The sequence below is a fragment of the Sus scrofa genome, chromosome 13 (genome assembly GCF_054392235.1).
Source record: "Sus scrofa isolate SSC_HxYL_T2T_F1_AM1 chromosome 13, Sscrofa_HxYL_maternal_Yorkshire_Landrace_v2.0, whole genome shotgun sequence".
Taxonomy (NCBI): domain Eukaryota; kingdom Metazoa; phylum Chordata; class Mammalia; order Artiodactyla; family Suidae; genus Sus; species Sus scrofa.
Window position 1 is genome coordinate 126,257,519 of NC_139395.1, and position 19,756 is coordinate 126,277,274.

The 19,756-nt window shown below is 34.2% G+C and overlaps 1 protein-coding gene across 7 annotated transcripts in view; it reads right to left on the bottom strand.

Moving 5' to 3' along the window:
- Positions 1–19,756, bottom strand: part of SPATA16 (spermatogenesis associated 16) — a 242,312-nt gene that overhangs the window by 136,294 nt on the left and 86,262 nt on the right. For all 7 annotated transcript variants that reach the window (XM_084986709.1, XM_084986712.1, XM_084986707.1 and 4 more), the window contains 1 exon segment: positions 17,192–17,337. In XM_084986709.1, coding sequence (XP_084842835.1) covers positions 17,192–17,337 — 146 coding nt within the window.

Here is a 19,756-nt window from a genome sequence, read left to right on the forward strand (position 1 = left end):
TCCTCATTGCAATTAAATTTTAAGAAACTGCTCCTTGTCAAGTCTTGGTGTAGTATCAAAGAAGGATATTCAAAATTATCTGAAAAGTCTATTAACATTTTCTTTCCTTTTCCAATAATACCTCTTGTGTCAGACTGGATTTCTTCTTATAGTTCAACCATACTGCAACAGATTGAAGGCAGATCAGATTCGAAAACCCAGTTTTATTTTATGATGCCATGTTTTAATGTGATTTGCAAAAATGTAACTGCTACTCCTCTGTGAATTTAAAAATATACTTATTTTTCATAAAGTGTTTTATATTAGCATATAATGAGTTTATGGTTCTTAAATGAATAACTATTTTAAGTTTATACCTTTTGATTTTAATATGATAAAATAATCTTTGGGATCCTCAGCGGTGTTTAAAAATATAGTGGGGTCAGAAGGCCAGTTTGAGGACTACTGTATAAGTAGTCAAAATTTGCATGAAGACTTTAGTGGTAAGAATGAAGATAAAGAGGCACATGTGACATACTTGTTTAATAATCTACATTATGTCATATCATCCTTTTGCCCTCTCTCTTAAAACCAAAATGCCTTCCCCCCTTTCTTTGAGTATGTACATGTGACTTCTTAATGTTATCTTTATATTATTTCCATAAAAACCAAAGACTTCTTTCTCAAAGCCTCTATGTATTGAATAGATTCTACAAGGAAAGTTGATGGGAAATAAAAGTCTGAAAAAATGGCAAAAAGAATGAGGCTGAATATATAGTAAAGTTATGTCTTAGGCTTCTTTCATCTTCTAATCTCTTATTGTGAAACACTAAAAAAAAATCAAATACTGCCATGAAATTAACTGTATTCTGTAGTAAACTACCATTTGCTATTAATTGATATTGTTAATATCACAAGAACATTTATATCTAATTTCAAAATTATTTTGCCTCAGGTGGCCTAGGAAAGACACGTGGTCTGCACTTCCTCCAGTGGGGAGATACTTAAGAAATGTACATGTCATAGTTATGACCTCTAAGCAGGGCAAAGGCAGTGTCAATTAAAGTGTCATCTCTTCTCAAACTAAGGGTCTTGTACCTAACCTATGGTTGCTCTTTGGACTTCTATAAAAAATCAGGAAAAGCCACAGGATAAATGTGAGGAATTCTTGCCATAGCAACAGAAGAGAAAATGAGAGAGGGTTTAGGTAAGTACAGCAGTAACAGTATAGTTCCAGAATTTGCAGAATACTTGTTGAGGCTAGTACTCTGTTGTCAGTGCTATAATATTCATGGAATATTTAATATTGGAATATTTTATAATATATAATTTTATTTTTATACTTTATAATATATAAAAATATATAATAAAATTTTATGAAGTTTTATACTATATAATATATAGTATATATATAGTTTATAAGCACATGGAATAGTTTCAGTATTTGTCATAAACTAGTCCAGTTTTAATTACCTGTGTGGAAGTCTTTTTTGCATGTAAAGGCAACAAATTAGAAGGCTAAAAGCAAACATCCCTGTGTGGACCATCAAAGCTTTTACTTTGCTGATAACCACCAGAAAGACTGACTAGTCATACTAACTAGAGAAAATATGCTCATGAAAAGAAGTTTGTGAATTCTAGAATCTTGTAAAATTTCAGGTTGGTCACTTGATAGGTTGGAAATTAAAACACAGTGGTGACTTTAAGATTTGCGTAAACATTTTCCATTTGCAGAACACTTTCATGTCTATAATACTTTTTTCATGTCTATAATACTTTTTCACCCCCTTTACTAATGTTGAAGAAGATATTATTATTATCCTTGTTCAGAATACAAAAACCAAGGCAAAGGGAAGTTAAATGATTTGTGAAAGTCAAGGTTAGTCAATCATGTGCAGAGATTCAAATCCAGGCCTTTGATTGCTAAATCTTGTTTCATTGCATAGCAGGGAAACTTGCAGCTCCTCTACTTTTCTTTATTTATAATTAAAGAATCAGTCCTTGAAAATCAAGAACTTTTTAAAAAGTCAATTTACCTTGTGAGAAGTAGAAACAATCATATCTCACCTTTCTCATTATAAGTACTTATCCAAGTCCACACCAATTACAATTTTTAGAACATTAAAAATTTTAAGTACATGCATGCTTTTAATATTTCGATGAGAATTTATAGAGGAAGAAGTTGCAGAAAGGCTAAGTGACTTGTTTAACCCATCAGAATGGATTTTTAAAGCTGGTGTATTAGAAAGTGGGAAACATAAAAGAATCCTCTTAAAATAACATAAGAATAAACCCACCCACGAGGAGTATCTGTACAGCTTTCTTAACAGCTTCGAGGACCAAAATGAGCAACATTTCCTGAAGGCAGTACTCAGCCTGGGAACTGTGCATTAGCACTCTCTGTTCTGTCTTCCAAGAACCACATGGAAATCAAAAGCAAGGGAACAAACCGCAACAATAACTGGTAGATTTAAATTTAACAAACCTCAACAATAACTGGTAGATTTCAATTTTAAAAAGAGCTCCAGATAGACAGATGCATTGTTGCATCAGATACCACTCCATTACACTAATACACTGCTTCATTTATGAGCTATTTTTATATCAGTGAATAAGTGGAAAGATAAAAACTTAACCTCAGAGTTAAGACTACGCTAAATTCTTGGAAGAGAAAGAATGGAAACTAAGACAAGATATAAAACAGCAAACAAGATGACTGTAAACTAAAAGGCAGTCAACTTGAACATAAGGATAGAAGGTGACATGTCTAAGTGAAGAGCATGGGAGGAATGGCAAAGCGTAATGGAAGCAATGCAGGAATGCTGTAGATGTGTTATTTTAATTAATCTATTGCAGGTTCTGTTATAATGAAAAAATTACAACTATAACCATGAAAGGTTATAAATATATTTAATAGAGTATGATCCTTTTATCACATCTTTGCAACTCAAAGAATCTGATCTAGCTTCAGAACCTGCCTATAATTGAAAATTCAAGAGAGGGTCAACATGCTTTGATTTTTTGTTGTTTTTTTTTTTTTTTGCCTTTGCTGTGTGTTCAGATTTTCTTATCAGACTTAGTCTGTTATTTTTGTCCTCTTCCTTCTTCCCATCCCTCCACTTCTTTCTCCTCATCCTCCCCCTTTTTCTTTCTCCCCATCTTCTCCTCCTCCTCCTTTAGAAAAGAAATGTCTAATAAGATGTCTGAGCCATCAGTGTCCTATTTCTTGTGTTCTTACTAAGCTAAGCAAAAAATGACTCTTAGATGGCCATTTATATTCTTTGGGTAATATATAGCTAAGTTTAATTATTTTCTGGAATCTATTTGCTTTAAGCCTCATTATCTTTTTTCTTATTATTTATTTCAGAAATAAGGCCACATATTTACCTTACAAGCCTATTTTTATTAATTCACGTGATAATCACAATGAAGAGGCAGGCATCAATATTGTACAGTAGACTGTACAGGCTAAGCATGATTACTCAGAAATCACACATGAGGGATTGATTTGTGTCCATATTTTCTTATATGTGTTTGTGAGTTTGTAAGTGTGGAGAAAAAAAAAAGGAAATCTTGGCATGAGCATTTTAAGAGCTGACTGGACTTTGAGCAAGCAGGCACTTTGCTTCTTTGAGAAGTTAAGCATATTAAAATATTGTATGGATCATTAGTACCTGTATGTCTTTTCCATAATGGCTATAGCAATTTTTGTTCCCATCAATGGTGTGTAAGGGTTCTCTTTTTCCACATCCTTGGTGACATTTATTATCTCGTCTTTTTTTTTTTTTTGTCTTTTTAGGGCCACACTGACAGCATATGGAGGTTCCCAAGCTAGGGGTTGAATCAGAGCTACAGCTGTCAGCCTACATCACAGCCACAGCAGATCCAAGCCGCATCTGCAACCTATACCACAGCTTAGAGCAACACTGGATCCCTAACCCACTGAGCAAGGACAGGGATTGAACCCTCATCCTCACAGATACTAGTTGGGTTCGTTAACCACTGAGCCACGATGGTAACTCCATTTTTAAAGTTAACATATAGTTGCTTTACAATGTTGTGCCAATTTCTGCTGTACAGCAAAGTGACTCAATCATACATATATACATTCGATTTTAAAATATTATTTTCCATCATAGTCTATCCCAGGAGATTGGATGCAATTCCCCGTGCTCTGCAGTAGGGCCTTATCGTCTATTCATTCTAAATGTAGTAGTTTGCATCATCTACTATCCCCAAAATCCCAGTCCATTCCCCTCTCTCTCCCCCTACTCCTTGGCAACCACAAGTCTGTTCTCAGTGTCTGTGATTCTGTTTCTGTTTTGCAGATAGGTTCATTTGTGCCATATTTTAGATTCCACTTATAAGTGACACCATATACTATTTGTCTTTCTCTTTCTGACTTACTTTAGTATGATAATCATATGTTTGATAATAGCCAACATAACAGGTATGAGGTGGTAGCTCATTGTTTGATATAAATTTCTCTGATAGTGATGCTTGTAAACCTGTTGGCCATTTGTTTGTCTTTGGAAAATTGTCTATTCCAATCTTTCGCCCATTTAAAAAAACAGGTTATTTATTTTTTTGCTATTGAGTTGTAAGAATTCCTTATGTATTTTTGATGTTAACCCCTTATAAAATATATGGTTTGCAAATATTTTATTTCATAGGTTGTCTTGTAATTTTTAAAATTTTCTTTGTTGTGCAGAAACTTTTTAGTTTGACACAAATCCACTTGTTTATTTTTGCTTTTGCTGTCTGTGCTTTGGTGTCATATCCAAAACATCATTGCTAGGACCACTGTCAAGGAGCTTTGCCTCTGTTATTTCTTCTAGGGGTTTTATAGTTTCAGGTCTTACTTTAAAATCTTTAATTCAGTTTGAGTTGATTTTGTATATGGTGTAGGATAAGAGTCTAATTTCATTCTCTTGCATGTGGATAACCCAGTTTTCAATATTATTTATTAAAGAAACTATCTTTTTCCTATTATGTGTTTTTAGCATCCTTGTCATGGACCCGTTAACCATATATATGTGGGTTTACTTCTGGGCTCCTTATTTCATTCCATGGTCTATGTGTCTGTTTATATACCGGTACAATTCTGGTTTGATTACTTTTGATAGCTTCGTAGTATAGTTTGAACCTAGGAAGTGTAATGTCTTTAACTCTATTCTTCAAGATTGTTTTGGCTATTTGGATTTTTTTGTGTTTCCATGTGAATTTTAGGATTGATTTTTTTCTCTTTCTTTGAAAAATGCCATTGAAATTTTTGTAGTGACTGCACTAAGTCTGTAGGTATTTTGGGGGTAGTAGAGGATTTTGGTAAAATTAATCTTCTAATCCAAGAATATGGATACCTTTCTATTTATTTGTGTCTTCTTCCATCTTTCATTAATGTCTTACACCTTCAGTATACAGGTTATTCATCTCCTTAGTTAAATTTATTCCTAAGTATTATTACTTTTTATACTATTTTAAACAAGATTGTTTTCTTTATTTTTTGGAATAGTCATTGCTGTGTATATGCAAATAATTTTTGTATGTTTATTTTGTATCCTGCTACTTTACTGAATTTGCTTATTAGTTCTAACAGTTTCTTTGTGGGGGCTTTAGAGCTGTTTTATATATAAGATCATATCATCTACTAAATAGAGACAGTTTTACTTCTTCCCTTTCTCTTTAGATGCATTTTATTTCTTTTTCTTGCCTAACTGTTCTGTACAGGACTTTCAGTACTATGTTAAATAAAAGTGATAGTAAAAAGAATCTTTGTCTTATTTCTGATCTTAGAGGAATATCTTTCAGCTTTTCAAGGTTGAGTACAATGGTGGATGTGGGCTTGTCATATATGGTCTTTATTATGTTGAGGTACATTCCTTTTATATGTAATTTGTTGAGAACTTTTATCATGAAAGAGGTGAATTTTGTCAAAAGATTTTTATTTTCAATCTATTTACATAATCAGAAATTTTTTATATTATATTTTGTTAAGATGAAACATCATATTCATTAATTTGTGTATGTCCTGGAAGACTTGCAACCCAGAAAATAAATATCGTTTAAGATGTATGATTGTTTTAACGTGTTGTTGACTTGACTTTGCTATTATTTTGTTGAGGACTTTTGCACTTGCGTTCATTAAAGATATTGACCTGTAATATTCTTTCTTGTAGTGTCCTTATTTGTCTTGGGTATCAGGGTAATGCTGGCCTTGAAAAATTAGTTTGGAGGTATTCTTTCCTCTTTTGATTCTGGAAGAGTTTGAGAAGGACTGGTTAATTATTTAAAAGTTTGACATAATTCACCTGTGAAGCCATCTGGTCCTGGTCTTTTTTTTTGTTGTTGTTGTTGGGAAGCTTTTGATTACTGCTTCAAAATGCACACTTATTATTAGTATATTCAGATTTTCTATTTTTTCATGAGTTTTGTCATGGTGGGTTGTATGTTTCTAGGTATTTGTCCATATCTTCTAGGTTATACAATTTATTGGTATATAATTTTTCATAGTATTCTCTTATCCTTTGTATTTTTGTGCTGTTAAGTTGTAATGTCTTTTCTTTCATTTACAATTCTGTTTGAGTCCTCTTTTTTAATTTGTCATTCAATCTGAAATACTGTCAATTTTATCTTTTCAAAATACCAATTTGTAGTTTTGTTGATTTTTTTACATTGTTTTTCTAGCCTCTATTTCATTCATTTTCCCCTGATCTTTATTCTTTCTTTCTTTCTTTCTGTATATGGAAAGAATTTTGGCAATAATTAACCTTCTAATCAAAGAATATGGGATACCTTTCTATTTATTTAAAATTAGTTAATATTTATTTATTTATTAACTTCAGGCTTGGTTTGTTGTTCTTCAAGTTCCTTGAAGGGTAAAGTTAGTCTGTTGATTTAGCATCTTCTTGTTTTTTAATGTAATTGTTTTATCATTATAAACTTCCCTCTTAGAACTGCTTTGGCTGTATTACATAAGCTTTGGTATATTGTCTTCAATTTCATTTGTCTCAAGATACTTTTTGATCTCTCTTTTGATTTCTCCTTTGACCCACTGGATTTTCTAGAGTATGTTGTTTAGTTTGCATGTATTTGTGAATTTTTCAATATCCTCCATTTTTTCTTTCTAGATTCATACCATTGTTGGAACAGGATGCTTGATATGATTTCTTTCTTTTCTTTTCTCTTTTCTCTTTTCTTTTCTTTCTTTTCTTTCTCTCTCTCTCCCTCCCTCGCCCTCGCCCTCGCCCTCGCTCTCTCGCCTTCCTGCCTTCCTGCCTTCCTTCCACTGTGCCTTTGGCATGTGGAAATTCCTTGGCCAGGGATCTGACCTGAGCTACTACAGTGACAATGCCGGATCCTAAACTCACTGTGCCTCAGGGAATTCTTGACTTCAGTCTTCATAAATTTGTTAAGACTTGCTTTGTGGGCCTATATATAATCTATCCTGGAGAATGTTCTGTATGTGCTAAGAAAAAATGTATATTCTGGTGCTGTTGGAGAGAACATTGCATCTATGTCTATTATGTCAACTTGTTCCATAATGTTATTCAAGTCTGCTCTTTCCTTATTGATTTCCATTATTGAAAGTGGGGTTTTGAAGTACCTGTCTATTATTGTATTACTGTCTATCTCCTCCTTTAGTCTGTTAATATTTGTTTTAAATATTTAAATGATTCAATGTTGGCTTTCATTGGTTTCCCAGGCTGATGGGAACTACAGAACTGCAGTTGAGATGGATCAGAACTGGGTCACCTGGCTGTTTCTTGGTTCACAGTGATATCCGTGGTTGGTGAGCGTCCTACCAAAGTCCTGTGTGCATGTGGATCATCTGGTCCCTGGGTGGGCAGAACTGCCTTTAGGACCTTGTTTAGTAGGGTTGGTTCTGGAACAAGGGTCCACTTGAGGATATACAGTTGGGTGTGCAGACAGTGGTCCTGTTATCAGGTATATGGACTGATCTGCCTCTCTTTGGGTCCTTGGAGGGGCTTCTACTGGGCCACTGGGTGGGTCTCTGAACAGGCAGGCTTGCTCTGGACTGTGGTAGATAGGAGCTGGAAATAAATCCCAGGACTGCTTCAGTGTACATAGAAGGAACTGAGATCTATAGTCATGGCTCTGAAGGGGTTGGTGATCATGTCCCCTACCAGGTCCCTAGCTGGGTAGGAGTGTTCCAAGGCTGTTGTGGGAGGGGATGGAACTTTGTCACAGGAACATTTCAGCATCTCTGGTGATACAAATGAGTATGTCTCCAGCCAGATCCCTCGGCTAGAAGGACTGCTATGGATCTTGGCTATAAGGGAATGGAGTCAGATCATGAGTTACTTTAGTGCCCACAACCAGGACCAAGGTCTGTGGGTCCATTACTGAAGCACAGGCAGACATGACTTCTCCTGTGTCCCTTGGCATATTGTGCTGATGACAGAACCAAGGTCAGATGGGGCTATAGCTAAGTTCACATGGGTTAGGACAGTTTCTGAATCTAGCTAGGACCACTGTAGTCATGTCATCCTCCTTGGTTTAAGCCTAATTTGTTAGAACAGCCTTCCCCTGAGGTTTTACAATCTTCTACCTGGATTTCTAAGTTCCTACAAGGGCATTTTTGTTTGTGTATAGCTTCCAAGTTCTGTTGCCAAGGGATAATACAAGCTGGGAAACTCCTGTTCTGCCATATTGCTGATGTCACTCCTGGCCAAATTTTAAATATTCAGTTATGGTAAAGAAAAGAGTGTTGTATGTATTTAAAACAGCTCATCTCATGAGAGCTTCAAGAAAGTTTTGAAATTTCTATTACTTCTATTATGAACAGTTTATTCTAAAATATGTATATTTGTAATGCTTTAAGTTCTAATCATCTGAGTACTTTAATTATCCTCAAAGTTGTAAATAACAATACCCCCAAAGTTATATTTTCATAGAAATTTCCAAATTATCTACTTCATTTATTACCAGTTGGGTTCAAAAATGGTCTTTTAAAAATAATAGTCTCCTCTATGCATATATAAAGTTTATTAATATTATTACCATTGAAAATAGTCTACAGGATTTCCTGTCATGGCTCAGCAGTTAACAAACCCCACTAGCATCCATGGCTTTGATCCCTGGCTTCCCTCAGTGGGTTAAGGATCTGAGATTTCTGTGAATTGTGTAGGTTGCAGATGTAGCTCGGATCCCACATTGCTGTGGCACTAGCATAGGCCAGCAGCTGTAGCTCCAATTGGACCCCTTGCCTGGGAACCTCCATATGCCATGAATGTGGCCCTAAAAATACAAAAAAAAAGAATATACATTTATTGATGGTAGTGAGATTGAAACAAAATACAAATCTGACATATTTTATGATTTAGGAGTGATTTTAACCAGTTTACTTAGATTTAAAGATTAGAAAACTGAGGCAAGGAGAAATTAGGTTACTTGTGAAAGTCAAAGATAGTAAATGATGAAGCAGAGATTCAAATCCATGCCCTTGTTATTTTATTTTTTTCTATTTTGACTTATGGATTATTTCAATATATATTGTTTTAATTTCTAAGTATTTGGAGGGATTTTTCTAGATATCCTACTGTTAATATTTTCTAATTTAATTGCATTTTTGTCAGAAAACAAGCTCTGTCAGACTGCAAATTTTCCAGATTTCCTGAACTTTATTTTTATCTTTGGTAATATTCCTTTTCTTGAGATATACTTTGTCTGATATTAACATAGCTAAGCCTGACATAAAAACAGGTTGTTTTGTTTACTCTATGGGATATCATTTTTCTTCTTTGTATTTTCAACCAATGTCTTTTTGTAGAAATCAGATAGTGAAATCTTGTGATTTAATTCATACTAACAATCTGTGTCCTTTAATTGGAATGTTGAGTCAATTAGTTCAGTATGTTTAGCGTGATTTTTTACTAATTTGGTTCATCCCTACTTTCTTGTATCTTCCAGTGTCCCATCCATTATTTGTCCTTCTTTTCTTTCTTTCTTGACTTATTTTCAGTTAGTTAAACAGTCTTTAGTATATAATTTAAAGCCCTCCTTATTGTATTTCTAGCTGTACTTTTAATATTTAAATAATTACTCTGGGATTATAACATGGAGTTTTAATTTGACACAGGCTACTTAATTTTGTACTATCTCATATAAAAACTTTATAGTAAAAGTCCATTTGTGCCTCTTCCAACAGATTTTTGTATATTGTAGTTGAATCTCATATCAAAATGTTATTATCAACAAAATGACTATACTACCTAAGGCAATATATGGATTCAATGCAATCCCTATCAAATTACCAAGGACATTTTTCACAGAACTTGAACAAAATATTTTAAAGTTTGTTTGGAAGCACAAAAGACCCAGAAGAGCCAAAGACATCCTGAGAAAGAAAAATAGAACTGGAGGAATCAGGCTCCCAGACTTCAGACTATACTACAAAGCAACAGTCATCAATACCATATTGTACTGGCAAAAAGACAGAACTATAGATCAGTGGAAGAGGATAGAAAGCCCAGAATTCAATCCATGCACCTACAGCCAGCTAATCTATGACAAAGGAGGCAAGAATATACAATGGAGAAAGGACAGCTTGTTCAATAAGTGGTGCTGGGAAAACTGGACAGCCACATGGAAAAGAAGGAAATTAGAACACTCCCTAACACCATACACAAAAATAAACTCCAAATGGATTAAAGACCTAGATATAAGACTAGACACAATCAGACTCTTAGAGGAAAACATACGCCAAACACTCTCTGATATAAACAAGAGCAACATCTTCACAGATCCACCTCTTAGAGTATTGACAATAAAATCAAAAATCAACAAATGGGACTTAATCAAACTTAAAAGTTTCTGCACAGCAAAGAAAACCCTAAACAAAATGAAAAGACAACCCACAGAATGGGAGAAAATCTTTGCAAGTGAATCAACTGACAAGGGATTAATCTCTGAAATTTATAAACACCTTCTACAGCTCCATACCAAAAAACAAACAACCCCATCAAAAAATAGGCAGAAGAGCTAAACAGGCACTTATCCAAAGAAGACATGCAGATAGCCAAAAAACACATGAAAAGATGTTCAACATCACTCATTATCAGAGAAATGCAAATCAAAACCACTATTGGGTACCACCTTACACCAGCCAGAACGGCCATCATCCAAAAGTCTATAAACAGTAAGTGCTGGAGAGGGTATGGAGAAAAAGGAACCCTCTTACACTGTTGGTGGGATTGTAAATTGGTGCAACCACTGTGGAAAACAGTATGGACATGCCTCAGAAAAGTAAAAATAGAACTACCATTTGATCCAGCAATCCCACTCCTGGGTATCTATCCAGAAGAATCTACAACTCGCAAAGACACATGTAAGCCAATGTTCACTGCAGCACTATTTGCTATAGCCAAGACATGGGAACAACCTAAATGTCCACCAACAGAACAGTGGATCCAGAAGATGTGGTACCTATACACAATGGAATATTACTCAGCCATCAAAAAGAATGAAATACCAGCATTTTTAGCAACATGGATGGACCTAGACATTATCATGTCAGTGAAGTCAGCCATACAATGAGACACCAACATCAAATGCTTTCATTGGCATGTGGAATCTGAAAAAAGGACAGACGGAACTTCTTTGCAGAACAGATGCTGACTCACAGACATTGAAAAACTTATGGTCTCCAGAGGAGTCAGTTTGGGGAGTGGGGGGATGTGCTTGGGTTATGGGATGGAAATCCTGTGAAATTGGTTTGTTATGATCATTGTATAACTACAGATGTGATAAATTCATTTGAATAATAAAAAATGTTATTTATTATTTTTTCTCTATATGGTAAAATGCTATTTTTTGCTTAAATAATCATTCATATTTAAATAAATTTTGAGAAGAAAAATAGCGTTTTATATTTCATCATTTATTTACCATTTCTGGTGCTCTTAATTCCTTTTTATAGATCCAAATTTTAATCTATTGTCAATTTACTTTAGCTTGAAATATTGTTTCTCAAACTGCAGATGTACTCGATTAATTTTTAAACTTTTATTTATATAAATTTATTTTGCCATCATTTTGAAGAATTTTTTTGTTGTTGAATTCTGGTTTGATATCATGTTTCTTTCAGCACTTTAGGTTTGTTCCATTGAATTTTGGCCTCCATTATTTCTGATTAAAACTATCTATTATTTGTATCATTGTCCCTGTATGCAAGTTGTTGTGTTCCTTAATCTGCCTTTAATATTTTCTCTTAGTCTTGGGTTTTCAAAAGTTTGCTTAATGATATTTATAGATATGGTTCTCTTTGTATTTATTTTAGTTGGAGCTAACTATATTTTCCTTTTTAAACTAAATTTGGGAAATTTCTAGTAATTACTTTTATGCCCTTTTCTCTCTTTCCTTTCCTTTTGGGACAGTTACATGTATGCTACATAATTGTTACTGTCTCTGAGGTCCCTGAAGTATAAGTTAATTTTTAAAAAATATCTTTTTTTCTTTGTGTTCATATTGGGTAGTTTCTATTGATTTGTCTTCAAGTTTACTATTCCTTTCCTTGGTACTAAGTCACTTAGTTCTAAGTACCAAGTGCTAAGGTTAACCAGTATTTTTTTTCTCTTTAGGGCTGCACCTGCGGCATACTGAAGTTCCCAGTCTAGGGGTTGAATTGGAGCTGCAGCTTCTGGCCTACATCACAGCCACAGCAATGTGGCATTCAAGCTGGGTCTGCAACCTACACCACAGCTCACCACAACCCCAGTTCCTTAACCCACTGAGCAAGGCCACGGATTGAACCCATATCCTCATGGATAGTAGTCAGGTTCTTAACCTGCTGAGCCACAAAGAGAACTTATCAATCAGTACATTTTTAATTTTAGATATTTTATTAGTCCATGCTAAAATTTCTCTTTGGTTCTTTTCTATAGTTTCTATTTTTCTGTTGAGATTCTCATCTCTTATTATGACAACATCTTTGCCTCAAGATACTTGAACCTAATTTTCATGGTTACTTTAAAATCTTTTTCTACCAATTCTAACGTCTGGGTCATCTCGAGGTCTGATTCTATGGACTGTGTATTTTCTTAAATATGAGTCTCATCCTACTTCATTGTGTAGTAATTTTTAGTTTTATGGTAGAGATTTTGGGTGAAATTTTGTAGGGAACTGAAATTATGACATCATCCCTGCAGAGTTGTTGATTTTTTTTCTGTTAGGCAATTAAATAGCAATTAATCTTGTTCTTTCCATGCATAGTTTTACTCTCTATTAAGTCAGGCCTATTTTGACTTTGAGCTTAATCCTAAGGTGTGGTCCTTTCTGGAAGGTCCTAACTCTGAACACATGGTCTTCTTGGGATTTCAACTTAATGTCGAGGTGCCCAGTGAGGTCTCTTCACACTGATACTTCAGTATCTCCTATCAATGTAAGTCCTCAAGTATTTTCATTTAGCACTTATTCCTGTAGCAGACAGTCTCTGCTACACAAAGTCTCACTTCTCATATTGGTCAAGAACCTGCACCAAATCCTCATGCAGTCTTCTACTCCCATCCTCCTTATATAGTTAACTCTCTTTTGGTCACTAGCCCTGTAAATTATAGCACTTTGTCAGCCTGGTATTCTCATCTCTGCTTCCCCCAGCTCATTGAGATTGCAGTTTAACTGGATCTCCAGCTCCCTGAGTTGGGGCAAGGAAACAACCCCAGCAAAAAGCTGAGAAAATTGTGGGGATAGCTATGTGTATTGCCCTTCTCTCAAGGACAATAGTGCTGCTATGACCATTTTCCAGTGTCTAAAAAGACTTATCTTTTTATGTTTTGTATTTATTTACAGAAGGAAGGCAAGTACAGTGGCACTACCTCTATCATGGCTGGAATAAAAAAAATCCATGGGCTTATGTTTAATTTTCACGAAACCTTGTGAGACAGTATTGGTGAAGTAGGGACTATCATTATAACCCAATTTTATAGAGAATTAAACTCAGGCAAACTGGTGAGTAGGAGGGTCAGAATTAAAACCTGACTGCTCAGGTTACAGATTCCACGCTCTGCTTTAAAATGAGATGCTGCCTCTGCAACATGAAATTATGTTTATTACCTTTGTCATATTTTTCACACTCTTTTTTCTCATATTTATTAATATTTGCATTTTAAACTTTACTTCCTTTTCTAAAGTATATAAACACCATATATATCCTTGTTTCCAACTGCCCTCCCATAGCCTACCACAGGCTGTTGGTAGGTATTGAATAAATATTTGTTGAATAAATGAATGAATGTAGATGCCACTGTTATAAAACAATTTTGAAAAGACGCTCATTTCTACATTTTTGATATTTTAGACCTCATCTTGCCTGCCACCTTGTGGCATCAAAATTCTGCAGCAAAAATAAACAGCAGCAGTCTAAAGGTGGGAAATATGCAAAAAAGGTGACATGCATCATTAGAATCTTTACAGTTACACACATCAAAATATAATATGTTAGGAAAAGAGTTGTAGAAGGATTTATACTCTGGATAAGAAAGCAGTAAATAGAAACCAGTCTTAGGAATGTTCAAGACACCATTAATAAGCAATGACATTAGTTTGCTGAAGTGAGCACAGAGTTAATGTCTTTGACTGGTGACTCTAGGAATCGCTTTTGGTTGAAGTAGAAGAAAAACTGATATCCATATTTGCTGTTTTGGATATGTTATTTTAAAAAACGAAAAATTGTTAATAGTTGTTTTTAAAGCCTTTGTATCCCTTATGTTTTAAAAGGCAATATTCAGCTAATTAATTGCAAAATGTATCTTTGTTGAACCTAAAAGCAAAAAGTTATAGTTGTTGTAGTCGTCTGCATGACAAAACAATATGCACTTACTTTTATCACAAGCAAATCACATGATGGCTTTCAAGTTAACTTCTGTGTTAACGAATCTCATAAAGATATGCAGTAGACCTCACATTTACATAAAATTAAAGAAAGATGCTTCAGCAAATGCAAATAAATGCAAAAGAGGGATATTTTAATTTTGATCCATGATTAGTATCAACTATCATAATGTGGTAATAATACAAAAGCAAGATTCTACATTCAGTGTATAACTAATGGTTGAAAGCTATTTATAGACTGAGTAGCCTGATTAATTTATTTATTTTGAGAAATATGTTTATGTTTCAGACTCTATTTTAAAATCTGAGATCTTTAAAAACATTTTAGTACTAGAATCCTGTGCACTGGCTTCTGCAGTTCTGCAATATGACAGGCCCAGCAAAATGATTTATTTCACTTGGTGCTTTATTAATTGTATGAATTGACTCTTTAACCTCTATTGATTTTCATTTCATACTTAATGTTCACCTTAGAAACAGAAGCAAAAGTTATTTTACAATAGAATAAAAAGGATACAAAAGTTAATCCTAGCATAATAGGGAAGATTGTTTTACTATCCATCATTTTGTATCCTCCCCTCACTAATTTTCTAGGTCTTGAAAGAGCACTCTTAGTTTTAAAACAAAAGTTTCTAAATCTAAATAGTGAATCTAATCCTTGCATCCTCAGGAAAATCAGTATTTTATGGTTTCTTATATTTGGATTATAGAGTAATTTTGATTAATTTCATTACTTATTTTTATAATACTGAATTGAATTTTGACATGAGCATACCATTAATAATCTTTTTATTATTAAAAATAATTTTAAATCCACCAAACATTCTAATATCCAGGAGATATTTTCCTTAATATGTAGGCCCTTTTGGTGGCAGCTCTTATGTGTAGTGAAAGCCATGGAGAAGGTGATAAATACTTTCAAGTGCATCTCAATCCATTATTGTTTATGTAAAGATTTTCTGGGCTATTTTCAGTTTCAAATATTTTTTCCATTGTGCTTAAAAGTCACCCAAGTAACCCAGAAATTCAAATGTTTTGATATACTGATATATATATTACATTTCCAATATTAGTCCTTTCAAATGGAAATGGAGTAAAATTCTTTGACTTACCGTATGTCCTGATACTGGGTTTGGAAAATATGGTTGCATAAGGCATTTCCAGAAAATAAAGAGTTGAATATCCTTTGCTGTCAAAGAGTATCCGTATTTAGATTCTGCAGTTTACTTAAAATTTCTTTCAAGCACATTGTCATATGAATTTCCAAGTGATTTTGTTGTCTAAGGTCGTTGATGTCAAGCATAAGCCTGTAAGCTTGAAGGTCTCCTTAGGGCTGTGAAGAATCTTTGGTGGAATTTTTACATCATCGTGGATATAGAGTTGAAAAGGAGTTTTTACCATGTTGGCAGGTCTCCCAATTACATAATGAACCTTAACATAATTGATGGTTATGTTTCTAGTGGTTATGAACAGTGAGGGCATTATGTTTGTATGTTGACATTAGTTGTGTTATTTGTATCCAGAAGAAGTCCAGGATGTGTAAGATCAGAGAATGGATAAGACCAAAGCTCTAGTTAAATCGCTTTCAGTCAGGCAGGGAGGGATAGAGGCATCATAATTCTAAGAAAAGAGTTACTTGAAAGGCATAATACAATCACTTTATCTTGCTGTACATTAAGCTGAATTTACTTGCAATGAAAGCAAGGACTTTAGGAAACAGGACATAGGAGAGGAAATTTTTATGGAAAAAAAGATAGGCCTGGGTAATCCTGAGGATACTTGGAAGCCACAAGATAACAGAGTTCAGAAGAGGGATAGAAATATATAAAAGAAGTCTTTAAGGTCATAGATTAAAAAAAAAAAGTATTTCATATCTTTGGATAGCGGTCACACCCACTACTGTGTAGCATCCTTTGAATTAGCTATGCTATCACCAAATAAACCATGATCCTTCAAGTCTTTGTTCATAGTTCATAGCTGGAATTTCCTTCTACCACTCTCCATATTTTGGACAATTTTGGAAATCCTTTTCATGCCTCATTTAACCTTATGAATTTCCTCCTTCCTTTCTGCAATAATTTGCTATTACAGTTATCTGTCTTTTTAATTTTGTCCTGCACTATGGATAGTTATTTATGTGTCTATTTCTTCTATTTCTTCCATTAGGGTTTTTTTCTTAATTAGGTATTGAGATGCCCTTTGTGATCTCTGTGATTGTCTAGCTTAACATAAAGCAGGTAGTAAAGAAATGTTTTTTGTTTTGTCTTTAAATTTAAATGGAATCTAAGTTAATCACATAAGCTCAAATAATATCATCTGTTTGTATGGATGGTACTTACTTGTTAATATTAACACTTCATTTTACCTGTGTGCGTGATTCAGGGCAAGGTCAGGTTTCCTCATCCGTAGATAGCACATAACAAGCTTTGTCTCAATGAAACTTGCCACACTTGCTATATCTTCAGCAGATGCTTCAAATGGTTTTCCCAGAGCTGCCCCTTTGCTACAAAGCTTTAAAAAAAACAAAACAAAAACAATGCTTTAAGCTTTCTAATAATCTTGACATATACTTTACCTTTAAAATAAGCAAAACATAGACTTGTACACATAGTTTTTCCAAACTACAAGTAATATATTAACATTTTGATTATAAATTAAATAAAGTGTTCCTGTTCACTATTAAGTGACTGTAATATAAAATAAGTAACATACTTTACTGTAAAATGCTTCCTGTAAAATATTTTAAAACTATGATATATTTTAAAGGGGTGCCATTAGCTAAGAATGTCTGTTTTAAAAATAAAACACACAATAAGCAAAGATATTAACAGAAAACCAAAGTATAAATCATATTAAATACTAGTGCTTTTATGAAAACCCAACTGAGCAGTGATCTAGCACACTATCAAGTTTGATTTAATATAATAAGGGGTGTCGGAAGTAAACTCCTAGGAGCCATTAACATGATTGGTGATTAATTTGAGTCTGAATCATATTCTCTAGGATGTTATTGAAAGAAAAGAAGTGAAAATTTATTAGAATTTATTGGCAGAAGCCATAGTATCTGAAAAACATGGCAGGAATGTGGAATTCTTAATAAAAATTCCAGGAAGTCAATGGGTTCTGGGCACCATATATAAACTCTAGAGGAAGAAAATAATTAATTTTTTTAGGGGGGAAATCCCCACATTAAGATGTGTCTATAGTATGACAAGGCTAGACTGGCACTTCTTTCTTTTTTTCCCTCAGAATTTTCTATTGTTTCTTAATCAAGGCTGGTGCAGAAAGAGAAAGTCCACCTGTGTTTAGTGACCTTATTCAGAGTATCTGCGTCTTTGTTCTTTATCTTCTCTATGTGTTTCATACCAGGAATGGTAATATTTGGAGTTCATACGTATTTATACATACCCAAACAAAACACTTCTTATATTCTAAATCCTATTTAAATGATATTGTTTAAACTGATTTTTCTTTTACTGATTGAGGTTGCCTTGCCATTTACGCTAAAATTATTGTCAATTATTTTTTAAAGTGCAAAATGTTTAATGCTAGAGAGGGTGTGGAGAAAAGGGAACCCTCCTGCACTGTTGGTGACAATGTAAATTGGTACAACCACTATGGAAAACAGTGTGGAGATACCTTAGAAAACTATACCTAGAACTACCATATGACCCAGCAATCCCACTCTTGGGCATATATCTGGATAAAATTTTCCTTGAAAAAATAAATGCACCCTCATGTTAATTGCAGCACTATTCAAAATAGCCAAGACATGGAAACAACCTAAATGTCCATCAACAGATGATTGGATTAAGAAGATGTGGTATATATACCCAATAGAATACTACATAGCCATCAAAAAGAACGAAATAATGCCATTTGCAGCAACATGGATGGAGCTAGAGACTCTCATACTAAATGAAGTAAGTCAGAAAGAGGAAGACAAATACCATATGATATCACTATATCAGAAGTCTAATATACAGCACAAATGAATCTTTCCACAGAAAAGAAAATCATGGACATGGAGAACAGACTTGTGGTTGCCAAGTTGGGGGGGGAGGAGGGAGTGGGATGGATTGCGAATTTGGGGTTAATAGATGCAAACTATTGCCTTTGGAATGGATAAGCAATGAGATCCAGCTGTATAGCTCTGGGAACTATGTCTAGTCACTTATGATGGAGCATGATAATGTGAGAAAAAAAGAATGTATACATGTATGTATGACTGGGTCATCTTGCTGTGGAGTAGAAAATTGACAGAACACTGTAAACCAGATGTAATGGAAAAAATTAAAATCATTGTAAATGAAAAAATATCTGAAATAAAAGTGCAAATTGTTTGAAAATGGCTATAGTCTATTCTAAAATATATTTCTCTTCTTAATTTCATCTAAAAACAAATAAGCTGAAAGAGAATCTAGATGTTTAACATCCCTAGTTTGAGTGGGTAGTTACCTGGAGCCACTATCTTTCACCTGGATCTCCTATCAATTTGGAGAATTCATGGCTTTTTTTGGATCTTCTTTTAGTGCCACACCTATGGCATATGAAAATTCCCAGGCCAGGGCTTGAATCAGAGTTCTGGCTGCTGTCCTACACCACAGCCACAGTAACGCCAGATCCAAGCCACATCTGTGACCTACACCACAGCTCATGGCCATGCTGAATGTCTGACCGAGTGAGGCCAGGGATCAAACCCATGTCCTCAAGGATCCTAGTTAAACATTACAACATTGTAAATCAACCATATTTCAATAAAAATATTTTAAAAAGATGCTTAAAAACAATGTAAATGAACTTAGTCAATGTTAAGTTTGGTTGCTTTATAAAGATTACCTGATAATATTGGTAATAAAACAGACAAAACATTTAACAGTGATTTAATAACTGTTACTGCTGAACCACGACGGGAACTCCCTAATGTCAT